The following is a 17,962-nucleotide window of genomic DNA, read 5'->3' as shown; positions in this document are numbered from 1 at the left end:
TGCTTATATTTCAAGACGAAATAGAACACTCTTTGATAAGTCACACCTCTGTTCCCCTGCACTTAGCAGGGACAAAGCATAAACATAATCTCCTCTCACTTAGTATAAGAGAAAGGTGAAAGTAAAACCATGATTCTCTGTACCATTATGTAAGGACTTAAATATTCAGCTCAGGGCAAGTTATTTTCAAAACATTTCAAGATAAAATCACCAAAGGATTCCATGTGACCCTTATCAGCATAACTTCCAGGGTAAACTTATCATCCTTTCTTTCAGATAACTTTATACTTACAGAGCACAATTTGTCATTCAAAATTAAGATTTAAGATACAACTTCCAATTAAAACATTTAAAAGCATGAAGACATTGCACAAACTATTTCTGAAGATAAATGATATGTCAAGTACCTTGCTTAAGTTGCTTTTCCACTTGCTCGAATAGACCAATAAATCTGATTTGGAATGGGTAGTTATTGCTTGACAATATAGTGATTTTCCGGTCTTCTGTTTTGAGTTAAGGAGAGAAAGAGCAACTTTTGTAGGCAAACCAAGTGGGTTTGGATTACTGGCACTAACTGTCCAATCAGTGTAGGCTGAAGTTTTCTGGTCATTCTGAGGCAAATGCAATGCCTTCTGCCTCAGTAGGTAACACCATGTAAAGCTGGTTGAGGTCTTCAGGCTGGGGAAAGGCAGCTGCTGTGTCTCTCCCGAGTCAGACACTAAAAGTGTGCTGGTCGTACCTTGACTTCGCTCTGTCATGCTCTCTTTGTCACCTTGAGTTTTAACCCCTGGAGACTTCCTTTCTTGGCTATTGTCTACACGTTCCAAAGGGGAAATGTGAATGTTTTCTGCAGGGACAGGTGAATTTCTCACTGTAAGAGTGAGCGATGTGGAGGACTTGATCTTTTCAAATTCTTGTAGTTCACTTCTAGGTTCTGTAGCTAAAGACTTAGAGTGTTCAGATGACAACTTATCAGCTGGTAAAACATCTGTCAAATTAATAGCCTCACTACTCATTTCAGGTGGAGAAAAAATATCCTGTTCCAATAGCACACCCTCAAGAGGCTCTGTAGTACAAACCTGCCTCACTAAAATGGGTTTCTTCTGTTTATTACCTTCACTAGGCCTTGGACTCAATGGCTCAAAGGGTCTAATCTCTGTCATACAAACAGCCCCATTCTCATCTTTAGCTCGCTTCTGGTGCTTTTCCATGGCAATGTCTAAACTATTTGCTGGGGAAAGCATCCTTTTACTTGAAGCTGAAGATTCTTGCTGGGGGGAAAGTCTACCCACAGACATTTTCTGGGTTATGGACAGGGAATCTGATGGAGAAAAATTCTGGCCCATCTCTGAAAAAGCATTTTCACAAACGAGTTCCTTCTCTGGGTTTGGCAAAGCATTCTGGTGATTTTTTTGCAATTTTGGCATGGAATTTTGTTCTTCGCTGATTGGCACCATGCTACGATTAGCCTGGCAAATTGGCTGGTTGGAGAGATCTTGGGTCACCAGGATCTGTGGCAGAGGTGTGACAGTGGCAAAACAGTATCCTGGAACGTTACTCTGCAGATGCACGGGCAACGCAAACGATGTGGGCACCTTCTGCGCCTGACCACCGAGGGGCCCGAGCTTCAATGGGGGCGGGACACATGAATTAGGCATGGCATCCATTAATTTGGTTGGTAATGCTAATGAAGTCCCACGATGGTCAACTCCAACTGGATCTGAAAGAACTTGCTTTGGCAAAGAAAGTACAGGACTGGAAGAGCAAGACTGGCTTGAAGTGAAAACCTGACAATGAAGTTGGTACTTTGGGGCGAAGCAATCTTTACTTTTAGAAGATACACATAAACTGGGACTTGCATCTGGTTTGACACTCTGTGTAGACACTTGTAGAGACATCTGTGTGTTTTGGTGGCTAAGGGGGGCATGGATGTGATTTAACAAATTGATACCAAAAAGCTGGTGAACAGGAAAGATGTTAGTAGAGGTGGAACTCAGAGTTTCTGTTCGCTGATCCTTAACTTGAGCCTGGGAGTGCAAAGTGTTTGCAGGAAACTCAGCTAAAGATGCATTAGTGAGCTGAGGGCCCTGAAACGGTGCAGCGTTCACACTGGGAAGAGCAATTGTTTGGAAAGAGGGTGGGTTCACTGGAGACACATGACTGTCTGGAGCTATGTTTAAAGATATCTGCCGCATCAGTGGACCTCTCCTTCTTTCTAAGAGAGGTACGTGCCCAGTGACCCCCATGCCAGAAGGGGACGTCAGGGGCTGCAATTCAACAGGTGGTGTTGTCTGAGGTGGAGTTATACTTCCACAGTCAAATGATTTACTTCTGAAATCAGAGACCTCCATGGATGTTTGCATGCAGCTAATCTGTTCTGAGGCAGCACGCCTCATTTCCCGGTGAGTTCCAGGAACATTAAGGGTATTTGCACCAGCTGGAATCATGAGGAACTCTGCTCTATTTAGAAAATCGATTTTGGGGGAAGCCTCAGTTTTAGAAATATCCTCTACGTCTAATGAAGCAGAGAAACTGGAAGTGTGGGATAAACTACTCTCCCTACTTAGACTCCTGGACACAGTGGAGTCAAAACTTGATTCTGTTGAAGAATGTTCCATCTCGGCAAGACGGAGCCTCTTCTTTTTGGGTGGCAGTTTCTCCGTTGGTAACTTTGACAAGGTTTCACTACGCTGAGGCCAGCTGAACTTCTCTGATTTTTCCTGATCGTAGCCTTGGGCTTCAAGGTCCCGATCTGGCTCTTCTGTGACCAGAATTTCTGGGACTTGGATGTTGTGCTGCCGGACTAGTCGGGAGGGCTGTCCTAACACATGTCGTTCATTTGAACTCTTTCTCAAACTGTCCTGAAGTTCTCCTCTCAGAGCATCTGATGATAGCACAGGCTGCTGAAGGTGAGATGTAGTCTGAGGAGGATGGCCTTCCTCTGGGGAAATTCCTATTACTTTCAGAGGCCCGGGCTTCACTGTTCTATTCAGCTCCTGGAAGGAAACTGGGGAACCTCTTTCAAAAGACTCAAGCTTGTCAAATGAATTGGGTCTGCTCAGTGAGTTTGTATGCTGAATGACTGAGATTCCAGTTCCATGCCTCTTCAACTCTGTCTTGTCCTGGGCAGCTGAACTTAGGTGTGTCTCCGTGATGGCGGATGGCTTTGGATCCATGGTCTGGTCGGGGCCTCTGGCAACCAATTGGATTTGGGGGGTTTGCAACTGTATATTTCTATGCTGCTGGTCACTTGTTATTGCCATATTATGCTTAGACAGAGTGGAAGTGGGGCCCAGAGAATTCTGAAACGGAAGGCCTTCGGAGCTTTTTGGAGAAGCCCCCCTTTCATTTTGCTGAAGTTCATCGTCATCTCCAACACTTTTCATTTTCCTCCTTTTTCTAATCTGGGGCGTCTGTTCCCACACCCCTGTGGAACCAGCAACTCTGTAGTGCAGAATCTGAGGCTGTGTGCTATTAGGCACGGGGCTGTGTTCAGGTTCTCTCACAGCTACCTTTGTTTTTGGTCCGTGCAACTCCGAACAGTAAAATTTCTTATGGTTTTCAAAATTCTCCAGTTTCCTATACCTGTTTCTACAGGTTTCACACTCAAACATGGTCCCTCGCCCTTGATGGGACTTCTTTTTCTCTAAATGCGAGCCTGGTGCCAAGGACTTGCTCCTTGCTGATACGGCATCACTAGGGGCACCGCATCCTTGATAGCTCTCATCCAAGGACTGTCCAGGACCGAGAAGGTGATTTTCATTTGCTGAAGAGTCTTCGACTGCTGACTGTCTGACGAGGGTCCGGGGATGCGCACTGGGGGGCACAGAAGTGTTAGGTCCCGACACAAAGACATCATCGTAGAAAGCGCCAATTTTGTCATCAAATGACTGACTCCCTCTCAGTGGGTGAGGGGGAGGTATTATGCTCGCAGGTACTGCTGAATAACCTGTGGTAGGCATAGAATTACTTCTTGTAATAGGCAAACAGTCAAGGGAAGGTACAGACAGAAGAAACACTTGCTTTGATTTCTCAGTAGGGGTGAAAGGGGACTTTGGTATATCAGAGCTTGAGCTTGTTCTCCGTCCCATTGGTTTCAAATCAAACTGAAAAGAATCTTTAAAAATGTATGACTTGGGGGAATCGATACTTCCTCGTCGTGAGAGAGAGGTTCTCCGTGGCTTAACACTATCCAGTTGCTTATCATCTACCAAGGCTTCGTTGTCGGAGATAAGCTTTGATATCCGTTCTTCAAGTGTTTTTGTGGCCAAGGGTGGGCGCATCTGACCCGGCAGAAGCAATGCTTTCTCACTTGTTGACAGGGTTGAGGGTGCTGGTGTACTGATACGAGGTGCAGAGGGCCCGTTACTCTTATTTGAGTCTTGTTCCATGGTGGGTAACGTTCTGGTAAAGGGAGTCGGCGGACTCGCCGTCTGGTCAGCACTTTCAGAACGTGAAAAGTAACCAGAATCTGTACTTCCTAAACTTCGAGGACTCAGAAGTTTTCCTTGTTGCTCTTGGGAGCAGTCGGTAGCCTGCTGCCTTTGTAGCTGGGCATGTACCGTTCCTACGTGTGGTTCTTGTTTCCCTTCAGGCTGACTCAGGTCCCCTTTCTGACGGGACTTCTCATCAGTCTCTAGGGAGGATGCCCAAGCTGAGTGCGACAGGACACTGGTTCCCTGAAGGTCCTTCTGCTTCTGTGCACTAGACAGTTCAGGCTTGGGGTCCGTAAGCTTTGGGCTGTCGACTCGTAAAGGGGACACGCTGACAGGGTGGACCACGACTTTTGGTAACTCCGTCACAGCTTGGAATTCTGAAGCTTTGTCCTGTAGTGAAAAGTCACCCACCGCGTGGTCTGGATTGCTGGGAATGGAACTTGATTTTGGTAAAGCTTCAGATTTTGATATCATTTGCATTATTTGCACAGGCTGCAGGTCCCTGGAGGCTGGGTCATTCTGTCTTTCGTCAGCAGCCCCCTCCTCGTCACTCTCCCCACTGTCTTCTACATCTGAATGGATACTAAGTGCTTTGGGGGACTCCTGTGACAAGAACAAACCACCAGCATCTGGTTGCAAGACAAGACCCAGTTTGATAGTATGTGCATGGGATTTTTTGTGCTTGTACAGATTGCTTTTAGTCTTAAATGAAAATCCACAGGTCACACAGGGATAGGGCCGCTCGCCAGTATGGGAGCGGATGTGCTTTAAAAGCACGCTAGGCTTTGCACAAGCTCTATTGCAATACTCACAAATATATTTTCCTTGTTTTTTGGGCTTCTGATCTTTCAAAAGAAGATTGCACATTTGCTCCACGCTGTGGTTCACGACAGAGGCGACAGGAGTTGAACTGTAAATTGGCGGGGGGGCTGACTGTGTAGAATGGGCTGGACTTACTGACATCGGTGAAGCAGCATCCATTTGCTGGTTTTGAGGAGTAACCTGAGTTCTACTGGAAGGTGAAGTCAGACCCACAGATGATGTCACTGCTATATGATAAACTTGTTCAAGTTTGGCATTCTCTTGATTTTGCAGGTTCACCAGTGACCTCGTGAAACCTGAACATGCTGGAGGCTGCTGATTTTGTTGGGCAGGTGCGGAAACAAAGTGTTCGTGCTGATTATGTGAATGAGAAACTAGCGGAACCTGCCCGTTCTTCTGAGCAGCAGATACGTGCACGGCAAATGAGGTACAAGGAGAAGGCCGTGGCTCAGAAACAAATTCTTGTGGAGTCTGATCTGGGGCCTCCATTGAGCTGCTGTGTAACTGAGAAGGGGGCCGTACAGTTTTATTTGGTCTCAGTTTTTCTATCTTAACTGCACAAGACGAGCCCTTTTGTGACAAGGTGCTCAGTTCTGGCTCCATTGCTTTCAGTAAGACATCGAATGCGGTGTTTGTGTAAGAGGAAGAAGTAGGACTACAAGTGGAGGAGGTACATTCACTGTGGTCAGTCCTGGTTTGACTTGACAAAGAACCAGAGTCACATGTTGCGTCCAGGAAGTCTAACTTGGCGGGGTCGGAGCCTTCTGATCCCCATCTACGCAGTTCAGATGCATGCTGCAGAAACAAGGGCTTCTTTGGGGAGACAGAGTCTTCAGATTTAGGGGCCCCGGCAACTACCCCAGGTGTTTCTCCATTTTGTTTCATGAACTGCTTCCCGTTTTTTACGGGACTAGGATTCTGTTTCCTGTGAGACTCTGAAGCACTCTGAAGAACAGCAAAAGAGGACTCTTCTGTATTTTGTTTATGTTTCGCCTGAAGGGGATTCCTCAGTGGGGATTTTGGTATTTTTTTCAGGTGATTCTCAGCTACAATCTTTTTTCGTTTCACACCTTTAAGTGACTCTGAAGTTGCTTTAATGCCAGCCTCTAAGATTTCTGTTAAGAAAAAAATTAAAAATATCAATTTGTAAAATGGTATATATACCAACTATATACGTATTTATACATATACATCATAAGAAATGATGTTGAGCAAATCGTCTTTATGCTTTGATCCACTCATTTATAAGATGTTTCCCACTGGTTTTCCCTTTTCAGGATGAAAGTAATGAAGCTAATGATGTACTCTATGCCTCTTACTAGCCATGCCAAGGAAATGCGTGGAAATGAAAAACTGTAACTCATCATCTGGGGTGAGTAGTTTTTCCCAGTTTCGAGAAAGCATGGAGGTGGGTTATAAGAAAGGTGAAAGCCGCCGGGCTGTCAAAACACATATAAAAACAGAGAAGAGAAACTGTTGAAGGAGCAGTTCCAAACTGTCAGAACATTCAGAAACACAAGAGATTTCTAAAAAATCTGCCCATGCCAAACCCCATCCAAGACCTATGCACCCAGAGGCTTGGTTGGTAGATGGGTTTATTTTGTTATATTTTACATAGGTTTTGGAATAAGCTTTTATTTTTAGATCAAGTTATTTGTAAAAAAAAAAAAAAAAAAAAAAATCAACAATGTTTGGCACTCCAAAGAAAAATGCGAAAATTCAACGCACAGGCAAAACACCCAGAAATACCACACCAAGTTTTAAAGGGATTCTATACACGATCCTACATATGTCTTAAACAGAAAGAGTAAAATTTAACTTGGTACTTAAAATGAAGCTGAAGTGCAAATAAATGGAAAAACTACACGTAAATCCATATTTCTTTATAGAGACACTACATTCCTAAAAAATTTCTCTTAAGACTTTGAAAAAACATATTTTAAACAGATTTTCTGAACTACAAGTTTCAATTTTAGATGAAGACCAACTCTCTCTCTTTTGTCAAAGTGTATAACATTTACATTCTATTTGCATGGTTGTTTAAGCTTGGTTTCTCTAGTTGAATTCTAACACTTACTTGGTGCTAAATACATCGATTCTTTTTTTTTTTAATTTAATTTATTTATTTGACAGAGAGAGACACAGCGAGAGAGGGAACACAAGCAGGGGGAGTGGGAGAGGGAGAAGCAGGCTTCCCACCGAGCAGGGAGCTCGATTCAGGGCTCAATTCCAGGACCCCGGGATCATGACCTGAGCCAAAGGCAGACGCTTAATGACTGAGCCACCCAGGCGCCCCTCGATTCTTTCTTTTAAAACTCTGCATGCTCCTTTGCTATCTGGCAGTGATGCTCAAGTGGAAAAGCCTGGAGCCAGCCTGACTGCTGGCCTCCCTTCAGTGGAGAGTATGTTCCTAACAGTCTTTTTCTGAGTTGTGGTCACTCTTCTAAGATTTTGTCAGGTCTCCTTTAACAGGGTTCCTTCTCCTTGTTCAAGGGATGAAGCCCATTCCATCCCGGGTGGGGATGACTCTGCATGTTGGATCAGTATCTAAATCCAAGGACTCTGTTGTCGTCATTGTTGTTGTGAAGGGAAAGGATGGTGGGGGGATCAGAGAGAATGTCAAGAGAGGGAGGGTACCAGGCCCATCTGAGAAGAACACCACACTACCGTTCTAGAGCTGGAATTCAAACAAGTTGTGTGCCTCACTACTGACTGTTGCCTTCCCCCCTCTGGTTCTCAAGACTTGGGACAGGAGCGCGCAGAGCGGACGGGTAAGCCATCTGGCCAGGAATTACAGATAGAAGCCTCCTTGTGGGAACCAATGTGTGGAGCAGAATGAAGCAGCAGACCCTTGGGTCTTCAAGAATGAAGCACCCAGGGTTGTTTTTTTCATTGTGATTAATCTCAAATCGATCCAGTGGCGAGTGACAGGAGTTATTTTCTCCTGGCCCCCCGATCTACAGCAGAAAGCACCATCATCAAACAGTGTGCCTATGGCCACAACATCTGGTATACAGTTACTGTGGGCCACCGAGTTAAGAGGATGCATAGACCAGACCGCCTCAAGGCAGAAGTACAGTCGGGGCAGAGGGTGGGAAGGGGGCAGCTTTTACCAGCAGCACGTGTGCTTTGCAATAACTTTATTAAAGGCAATTTGTTATTATGGTAGACTAAGCTGAGAATTAGAGGATCTGAGAGAAAGACAGACCATGGGACAAGGGGTGGAAGGCAGCGGAAGGACAGTGCCTTGATAACATGCCCACTTTCCACCAGCCAGCACACAGGCCCACCTTCTGCCCCAAGTGTGAACCCTGGTTCATAGCTGCTACCATATGGTTCCAGGGCTGCCGGTGTTTTACTAACACTGGGCCTGGAAATGCCTGCTGCACACAACCCTCTCTCCTTATGCAGTGATAACACAGAGTCCGAGTGGGAAAGGGTGGGAAAGGCTCAAAAATGGAGTCAACCAACTGGTCGGTGTGCTCCTGGAAATGGCTGACAATCGGGCAAAAGCTCCGAGGCCTCACCAGGTCGGATACCCAAACAGAAATTCATGAACACAGACAAATCATGCTGAGGGGACAGACCAAAACTGGCAGCATGGCCACTGGTGGAAGCTTTGATCTGATGGGCTTCATTAAAAAGCCAGTTCTCCATCACGTAGGTGGTTGGAACAGCCTAGAAAGATCACAAAGGCCACATGACCGGGGACAGGTGAATGGTTAGAGAAACAGTTCCCAAGTTCTCTGTAGCTAAGGCACCAGCACTGTGTCTCCCAAGGCACAAGCCTGATAACCATCAGGGCTCCTATATGTTTTGAAGAACACTAAGGAGTGTAGAACAGCACCATCAGCTCGTTTCCAGGATTCCTTCTAGAGAATAATAGAATGAAAACAAACACATCTCCTGGCTCCAGAGAGCATCTGAGTTGCCAGCTAAATATGACAAAAAATATTCCTAAGGCTGACAGTAGGTATTAGGAACTACAACCTAACAGTATGTTTAAAATCCTGCCTTGGTTGAAGGTCAATCTCTTTTTTCAGATTTACTCAGAGAAACATCAGTGTGAAAAACTTCAGGGTCTTCGGAGTCTTGGGGACACAAGACTATTTGTGCTCTAACAACAGAGAGCATGCTGCATCAAAGAGTAAGGACACCGGGGACACGGAGACCATGTGCAAGGCCTTTCAGGAGTTCATGCAAGGGTGAAAATGCTGCTACCTTGAACTCAGGTAGTGACGGTGGGCCTCTCAGCTGATCCAAAGCAAGAAAGCCTAAGAAAGGTTTGCCAAAGATTCCGCTGAGTTTCCCATCTTTATCTAGGAGGCCTGAGCTGGTTTGTGAGAGGGGGAGAAAAAAAAGCAACTCACTCTCCATCCCACCAAATCTCAAACTCGATATACATGTGTAGAATTGTAAAGTGTAGCTGCAAATCCAGGACTAGAAATTTTCAACAGAGAAATGGTTAGGCTAATTACAGCAGAGGCACTTAACATTACACATCCATTTAAAATAATTACAAAGATTACACAGCAATACGAAAATTATGATCTATTAAATATAGATGCATATTCTTTTCTTTCCCTAGAGAGAAGTCTGGGCTAGAGGCACAGATTTGGGAGTACACAGAGAAAGTTGTTTTTGTAAAAGGACATACATGATAAGCCAGAGAGAATATACGGTAGACAGAGAAGTCTGACTCAGCACCTTGGGTAATCCCTCTATGTAAGGTGAAGTAGAAATGAAAGGAAACAAGGGGTAATAAGAAAGACAAAACAAAACATGTGACAGTGAAGGGCCCAGGAAGTCAGGGTTTAGAGACTCCAAGAAGGAAGATATGGCCAATAGTGTGTTTTTAAATCTTCCATTCTGAGAAGGAAGAATAAACAGGAGGGTGCTGGGTTGCGTGGTCACTGGGATTAGAAGGATATTGTTATGGTTAAAAACCATTTCACAGAAGGGTAAGGAGGGAGGGGGGCAGGGCATGATGAAGTAAGGGCCTGCAAACACAGAACACCTTCTGAGAAGTGGCTGTGAAGGAAAGGAGAGAGGCAGGGTGTCAGTATCAGCGGAAGAAAAGGACATGGAAGGTTCTTTTGGGATAAGGGGGCGCTGGGTGTGGTTATAAACAGGAAGGAAAAGTCAGCGCGGAGAGACTGAAAATGTAAGACACAACAAATAAATTAATATGAGATAAACAACTATACTAGACACACAGGCACACCTTGTGTCATTGGGCTTCGTTTTACTGCACTTTGCAGAGAGTGCCTTTTTTTTCTTTTTTGACAAACTGAAGGTTTATGGCAACCCTGCATCAAAGAAGTTGATCGGTGCCATCTTTCCCGCAGCGTTTCCCACTTCACGTTTCTGTGTCCCATTTCAGTCATTCTCGCAGTATTCCCAACTGTTTTGTTATTGTGATATTTGTTACGGTAGAGATGTGGTCAGTGACGATCGCTCATGGAAAGCACAGAAGGCAGCTAGCATCCCTTAGCAATACGGTATTTTTTAAGTATATCTAAGTTTTTTTTTTAGGTATAATGCTACTGCACACTTACTAGACTATAGTAGAGCATAAACATCGCTTTTATACACTCTGGGAAACCAAAACATTCACTTGACTCACTTTACTGAGATACTCGCTTTACTGCGATGGTCTGGACCCAAACCTGAACTACCTGTGAGGAATGTCTGTAATCAGGAGGCTACTGTGTAGATGTGGGAACGACTTTTACTTAGCAAGCAACGGGAAGCCTCATTCAGTTCATCTCCACGTTCTTCCCCTCCCTCACGTAATTCAAACATGTAACTTGGCTAAAGAGATGGCATGGCCGTCTGGCTCTGACTACCTTTTTGACCTCCCTTCATAACATTTCCCCCGTAGTCACTATGTTTCAGCCACACCAGTGAACTTTCTGATCTTCCACCAGGCCCATCTCCTTCCTGCCCCTGGGAATTTGTACTTGCCAGCTCCTGAAAAGCCCTCCCTACTCTCAACTCTTTTAAGCAACTGGACCATTTTCAACCTTTAGAGCCTAATTCTAGGCTGTTCCTGTCCACCCTACCTAAGTAGTTACCCCTAACTGCCTACCCACCCTGTTCATTTCCTTCCTAATCTAAATCACAATCTGGAACACCTCGATCACAATCTAAAGTGCCCTACTTATCTATTTACATGTTGTTTTTCTCTACCTTTTGATCAGAATACAAATCTATAAGACACTTTCTTTATTATCCATCTCTATGTATCCAGCCCTTCATAGGTTATCAAAGAAATATTTGCTAACGAAAAAATTCTTGAAGTAAGAAAAAATAAGGGATGGATTTAATATCAGGTGACCGACTAATATAATTCATCACATCAGGAAGACTGACTTAGAAATTCACATGGCCATTCTGAATAAGGGTGAATGATATTTAATAAAATTCAACATCTATTCCTTACTTTAAAAAATAAAGCTAGATGAGTCTGCCTCAAGATGTAGACACTTGAAAAGAATGTTGTTTCCACCATAATAACATGAAAAAGCTAGAGGTAGCACAAAAATCATAACTTTTCTTGAGCCCATCAGAAGTTGAGGTCACAGAGCAACCAAAGCCTGAACTCCATGCAGGGATGCATGAAATGGCTCACCTGGGGCCAAGCAGGGAAGGACATGTGGAAGAAGACATGAAAGCTATTCAAACAAGCAAGAAATATCATCTAAAACTATAACAAACTGTTAAGGGCTGAGCATGGGCTGGATTAGCCTGGCCTCAGATCCAGGGGAGTCCACACTCACTCCCAGGCTCTCTCCCGTGAGCCTCCAGCAGGTACTCACCCAGACGGCGGGGTGGGAGACTAGAGAGAGGAGGTCTCCATAGGAGGTGCAAAGGAGGAGGTGCAGCTCCTGGAAAATGCACAGAGCCCAGGGCCCTGAGAGCTCTCATGTGGAACAAAAACCTTAAACTTCAAGCTGCTGGGCAAAGAGCAACAGATGTGTCACACATGTAAACCCCATTGCAGCTTGGGGAAGGATAGAAGAAACCCCTTCTCCCAGGGTAAGTAGGAAACTGTCCTGGGACCAAAATCCCATACCAATAAAATGAGAGGTCTGCTACCATGAGAGATGGTCAGGAAGCACAGGAACTGTCTAAGACTGAGGCTGGAGCAGGACAAGCAAGCAATCCTCACCAACCCCAGCTACCAGCCTGGCAATGAGGAAGGAGCAGCAGCAGTCCACCTGCTAGGACAGGTAAAGAGGTGGAGACTGCCATTCCCAGAATGACACACGCAGCTAAAGCTGAGCATGGAGCACCAAACTGAGAAAAAACCGTCCAGAACCCCAGCCCCTCTATAGGCACAAGGAAATGGCAGGTCATCACTAGAATAATTGGAGGCTGGGGTGGCACATGGAAGATATACACGGCAACACCAAAATCTAAACCCAGCCCAACTCCTGAACAAACCGCCTCAACTCCCCACCTGATCACCTGAGAGAAGAAAAACATGCCCATTTCCAACGACTAAAAACCACTGACCTCAGTAACTACTGTTATATATATGCAATATCCAAAATTCAATATGATGCAGACACTAATGACCCACTGTCACGAGACAAAACAATCAGAAGAACCAGACTCAGGGATGATTCAGATCCCAGAACTCTCAGACAGGGAATTAAAATAACTCTAATCAATATGTGCATTCACAAATGGGAATTTAAACACACAGAGAGAGAAGGTCAAATGAAAATGCTAGAAATAAAAGACAAAATAATAGAGACAGGCAAAGCCTTTTACAGACTCATTAGTAGACCTGACAAAACTAAGGAAGATAGGCCAATAAAAATTAACCAAATAGAAATACAAAGAAGAAAAATAGCATGGAAACTAAATAGGACAAAACAAGAACAGTGCATTCAAGACCCATAGGACAATATCAAATGATCTAATGTATAACTGGAATCACAAATGGAAAAGAAAGAACAAATACCACAGTAGAAATAAGTGAAGAAATAACAGCAAGTATTTCTCAAAAATAAACAAACCATGGATCCAAAAAGCATACACAACCCCAACTGGATGAGTAAGAGTAAGAATAAAGAAAGATGAGGGGTGCCTGGGTGGCTCAGTCGTTAAGCATCTGCCTTCAGCTCAGGTCATTGTCCGAGGGTCTTGGGATCGAGCCCCGCATCGGGCTCCCTGCTCCGTGGGAAGCCTGCTTCTCCCTCTCCCACTCCCCCTGCTTGTGTTCCCTCTCTTGCTGTGTCTCTCTCTGTCAAATAAATAAATAAAATCTTAAAAAGAAAAAAGATGAGAGAAAAAGCAAGAAATAAAAGAAAAAGAAAGAAAAAAGGAAAAAACACCTAGACCAATCATATTCGTTGTGCTGAAAAACAAAGATAAAGACAAAATCTTGAAGGTACCCAGAAGTTAGAAAAATGTATTACTACACACAGAGAATCAAAGATAAAAATTAAAGCAGACTTCTCAACAGAAACTGTGCAGTGACATTTTCACACTACTGGAAGAAAAAATAAATGGCCAACCCAGAATTCTCCATCAAAAGATAACAGTTTTCAAAAATGAAGGCAAAACAAAGACTTTTACAGAAAAACAAAAGCTGAGAGCATTCACTGCCAGCTGGCCTGTACTGAAATGTTAAAACCTTAATTTGGATCTACATATATAAAGAACTCTGAAAATGCTAACAATAAAAGAACATCTGAAGAATAATTTTTAAAATTCCACCACTGTAAAATATAATGCAGTGTGACCCTGCATTTTCCAATATGGTAGTGTGTTTGGCAAAATAATGGCTCTGCAAAATGTCCACATCCCAATCCCTGGAACTGGAGACTTTGCTCCTTTCACATGTGCCAAGGGGACTTTGTAGACGTGGTAAGATTATAGACATTAAAATGGGGAGAGTATCCTGGATAATCACAGGACCTCTTCAAACTTAACTGACAGAGGAAGATGTGTGTGAGAGAGAGAGAGAGAGAGAGGGAGAGATCTCAAGTGTGACAAACCTGACCAGCTACTGCTGGCTAGGGAGACGGAGGAAGGGAGCCAAGATCCAGGGAACAAGGTGGACATTAGAAGCTGGGAAGGCCAGCAAGGACAGGAGGAATTCAGACCCACAGACACAGGAGTTTCATTCGGCCAAAATCTGAATGAGCAAAAGACAGATTCTCCCCTACAGACTCCAGAAAGAAACACAGCCCTGCTAACACCTTGATTATAGCCCAGTGAGACCATGTCAGGTTTCTGCCCTACAAAACTGTTAAGTATTTTTTAAACTAAGTTCATAGTAATTTGTTATGCAGTCATAGGTAACCACTAGGCACATGTAACCTTAAATTTAAAAATGGTCTGCTGCTCAAAAAGGTTAAAAGGACCTACAAAGTATGTTCTCTGACCACAACAAAATTACATGAGAAATAAACAGTAGAAAGATATCTGGAAAACCCCCAAATATTTGGAAATTAAACAACATTATTTCTAAATAGCCTAGGGGTCAGAGAGGAAGTCACAGAGAAATCAGAAAAATCAAAACAAAACTTTAGAGAAGTAGGAAAATACAATAAAGAATATTTACCATGCCCACAATATACAACACTCAAAATCAAACACTAGAGAAATCTCTTTTGAACCATAGGACAATGAGGGGATTTCTGCCATAATCACTATGATTTTTAATCAGTTCTCTAGATGATATAGCTAATGCAACAGCAATAAAAAGAAATGAGATATAAATAATGGTAAGGAAGAGAGTAGCCTTATTTAATGATAATATAATGGTTTCCTAGAGAACCTATGAGAAATAATCAGAAATCTACTATATCTAAAAAGAGCTCAGGAAGGTAGATATCTCCCCAAAACATAAAAATATCAATCTTGTCATTTGTACCAAAAATACCTAGTTAGAAAATATAATGGCAAGAATATTCTATTTGTAACAGCAACAAAAATAGAAAAATGCCTAGAAATAAATTTGGCACAAAATATTCAAAACATAAAAAAAATTAAACAGTTTTCTGATATGATTAAAAAAAGACTTACAAAACAAAGAAACACACCATGCTCCTGGAAAGAATATTTTGTAGATATCAATTCAGTTGTTTTCAAATTTCTAAACTTTATACAATTTCAAACAATAAAAAAAAATTGCTCTTTTTTTTTTTTTAATGTGACATGACTCTAATCTTCATTTGGGAGAATATTCTAAATTAGATAATAAAATTCTAAAAAAGAATGATATAAGGACACCAACATGGAGAGGGATTAAATGATTAAATAACATTTTCTCAAAATCAGATTAATGGTTAAACGGAAAGCCTATACAAAGATTCCATCGTATATATGCATTTAGTATACAAAAAAGTGGCATATTTCAAAATCCTGAGGAAAGGATGATACAGTTTTTAAATATGTGGGTTTCACACATGGAACCAAAAAGGAAAGTATATCTTGAACAAACACCACATTCCACACTAAGTTCATTAATTCAATGTAAGAAATAAAACCACAGAAAGAAGTGATTTCTGGAAGAACTCTGAGGGTATATAAAAGACTCTTTGGGGAGCTTGGGTGGCTCAGTCGGTTCAGTGTCATACTCTTGTTTTCAGCTCAGATCATGATCTCAGGGTCAAGGGATCAAGCCCAGCGTCGGGCTCCACACTCAGCACAGTCTGCTTGCTCCTTTCCCTCCTTCCACTTGCACACACACTCTCTCTCAAATAAATAAATAAAATCTTTAAAAAAAAGAAAACTCTCTTTTATATATGAAAAAAAGCAAAGGACAAAAAGAAAAATATTGCAATACATAAGGCAGATAACGGGTTGATACTCCAAATATATAAACAACTTTTATAGTAATGGGGAATTAAATAATTAATTCAAATGATACTCCTCTGAGGATAACAGAATAGCTAAACAAATTATAAATATTATCATATTGAAGGTGCTGAAACAGTAGGAAGATAGTGAAAAGTTAGTGGGCCGCAACAGCTAGGGGAGGATAAAAGTCCAAAAAGGTGAATTCAGCATTTGGGCTCCTTTTGCTCGGGGAAAATTTGTCCAGAGGCAGCAGCTAAATGGCTGAGCAGCTCTTCTGACAATCTAAAAGAGCTAAGGGTATAAATGACAGAATCGAGAGCATGCCATCCATGGAGTCCCTATGGAAATCTACCTGTTCCCAGTTGAGAGCCTGAAGGGCTTCATTCCTAGAAATAAGAGAGAACTGGATGTAGACCAAGCAAGCTTCAAATGAACAGTAACTCACTTCCAGTGGCCAGAAAAATCAAAGATCCCAAAACCGGATTAAGTTGATATTGGATTGTTAGCTCTCCTAAGAGCCTCGTAGAAGCAAATCAAAATCTTCTCTGGAGAAAGATGTCAACTTAGGCTCCAAACCCATTTCAATAATTTTTAAAATAGAATGTCTAACTATTCAAAGACAACCAGGCGCCTAAGAAAAGAATGAAAGTACCACTATCACAAAGAGATCAATGAGGGTCCAATATATTGGAATTGATATTCAGAGACTTTAAAATCAAAGTACCTATGCTGTTCATATTAAAAGCATATTGAAAATTCCAGAGGAAAATGGGAAAGTATAAAAAGAGAGCGAGTGTGTTTGAAAAGCCAAATATAAATGACAGAACTGGAAAAATATGAGCAAATTTAGATGGATGGATTTAAGCTTAGATTACTACAGGGAACTGGGAGAAGAGTCAAGAGAAACAACAGGGAATAGAGTACTGGAGACAGAGGTGGCAAAATGGAGACATTCTGAAACGAAGGATGAGTCGAAAAGACTGGAACTGGAATCTCGGAAGGTGAGGACATAAGTAATTGGGCCCTCCTGAATGAAACCCAGGACTCTACAAATTCAAGACTGCCATGGAACAAAAACAAGATAAATACAGAGAAATCACACCTATTCACCTCTCTGTGAAACTGTAAGGCAGAGACGAGGCCCAAAATCTTAAAAGTCTTGGGAAAATACATTAAAATGAAGACAGATCAACCTTCCAATGAGCAATAATTAGACTCACAAGTGACAATTTCAACAGCAGCCATGTGCTCGAGGAGATAAGCTGCCAAGCTAGAAGACTCTAGTTTTATACTAAGCAAAAGAATTTTTCCAAGAATGAAAACGAAAGAGACATTTTTTAATAAATGATAGTTGAAGTAATTTGTCACAACAGACCTGCACTAATGGAAAACTAAAGACTATTCTTGAAGTAAAATAAAATTATCCTGGATGGGAAACTGGAGATGTAAGACAAAGAGGGAAAAGTGCGATTAATATGTGGCTAAAGCAAAATGAGCAGCAACTGTGTTGAAAAATAAGAAAGCATACGGAATCCGAATACACGATAATGAGAGCATGTGAATCCAAAGCAGGGGAAGTGGGCTAGCCCCTGTGAGGAAGAACAAGCCCCATGGTGGGAAGTTCGAGAAGTCTGGAGTCAGCAGGGGCACAAAAGCAAGTTCTGAGAGTATCACCGAGCCTCGTTAAGGGCCACCTCGAGCAGAAGACCAGGGCAGCTGTTGGAGCATTCAGTGCAATGTGAGTGGAGTTCTACCAATCAAAGTGGGTTCAAAGGTCTTAATATTCCTAATGGAAGAATACACTGGAAAACAATCAGAGGCCAGCAGCATTCCTGAACAGTAACCTCAGCCCTGACAAGAAAAGAAAGAATAGAATGCTA

At 42.6% G+C, this 17,962-nt stretch overlaps 1 protein-coding gene across 5 annotated transcripts in view; it reads right to left on the bottom strand.

The window, feature by feature from the left end:
- The window catches only part of HIVEP1 (HIVEP zinc finger 1), a 140,195-nt gene that overhangs the window by 32,334 nt on the left and 89,899 nt on the right, over nucleotides 1-17,962 (bottom strand). For all 5 annotated transcript variants that reach the window (XM_028107374.2, XM_028107377.2, XM_028107376.2 and 2 more), the window contains one exon: nucleotides 408-6,373. In XM_028107374.2, coding sequence (XP_027963175.2) covers nucleotides 408-6,373 — 5,966 coding nt within the window. The remainder of the gene's footprint in view (nucleotides 1-407; nucleotides 6,374-17,962) is intronic.

Source organism: Eumetopias jubatus, unplaced genomic scaffold, assembly GCF_037043125.1.
Source record: "Eumetopias jubatus isolate StellerSeaLion01/CBP00866 unplaced genomic scaffold, mEumJub1_p1.0 scaffold_6, whole genome shotgun sequence".
NCBI lineage: Eukaryota > Metazoa > Chordata > Mammalia > Carnivora > Otariidae > Eumetopias > Eumetopias jubatus.
Note: the sequence above shows the minus strand (reverse complement) of the source record. Positions and strands in the feature narration are given on the sequence as shown.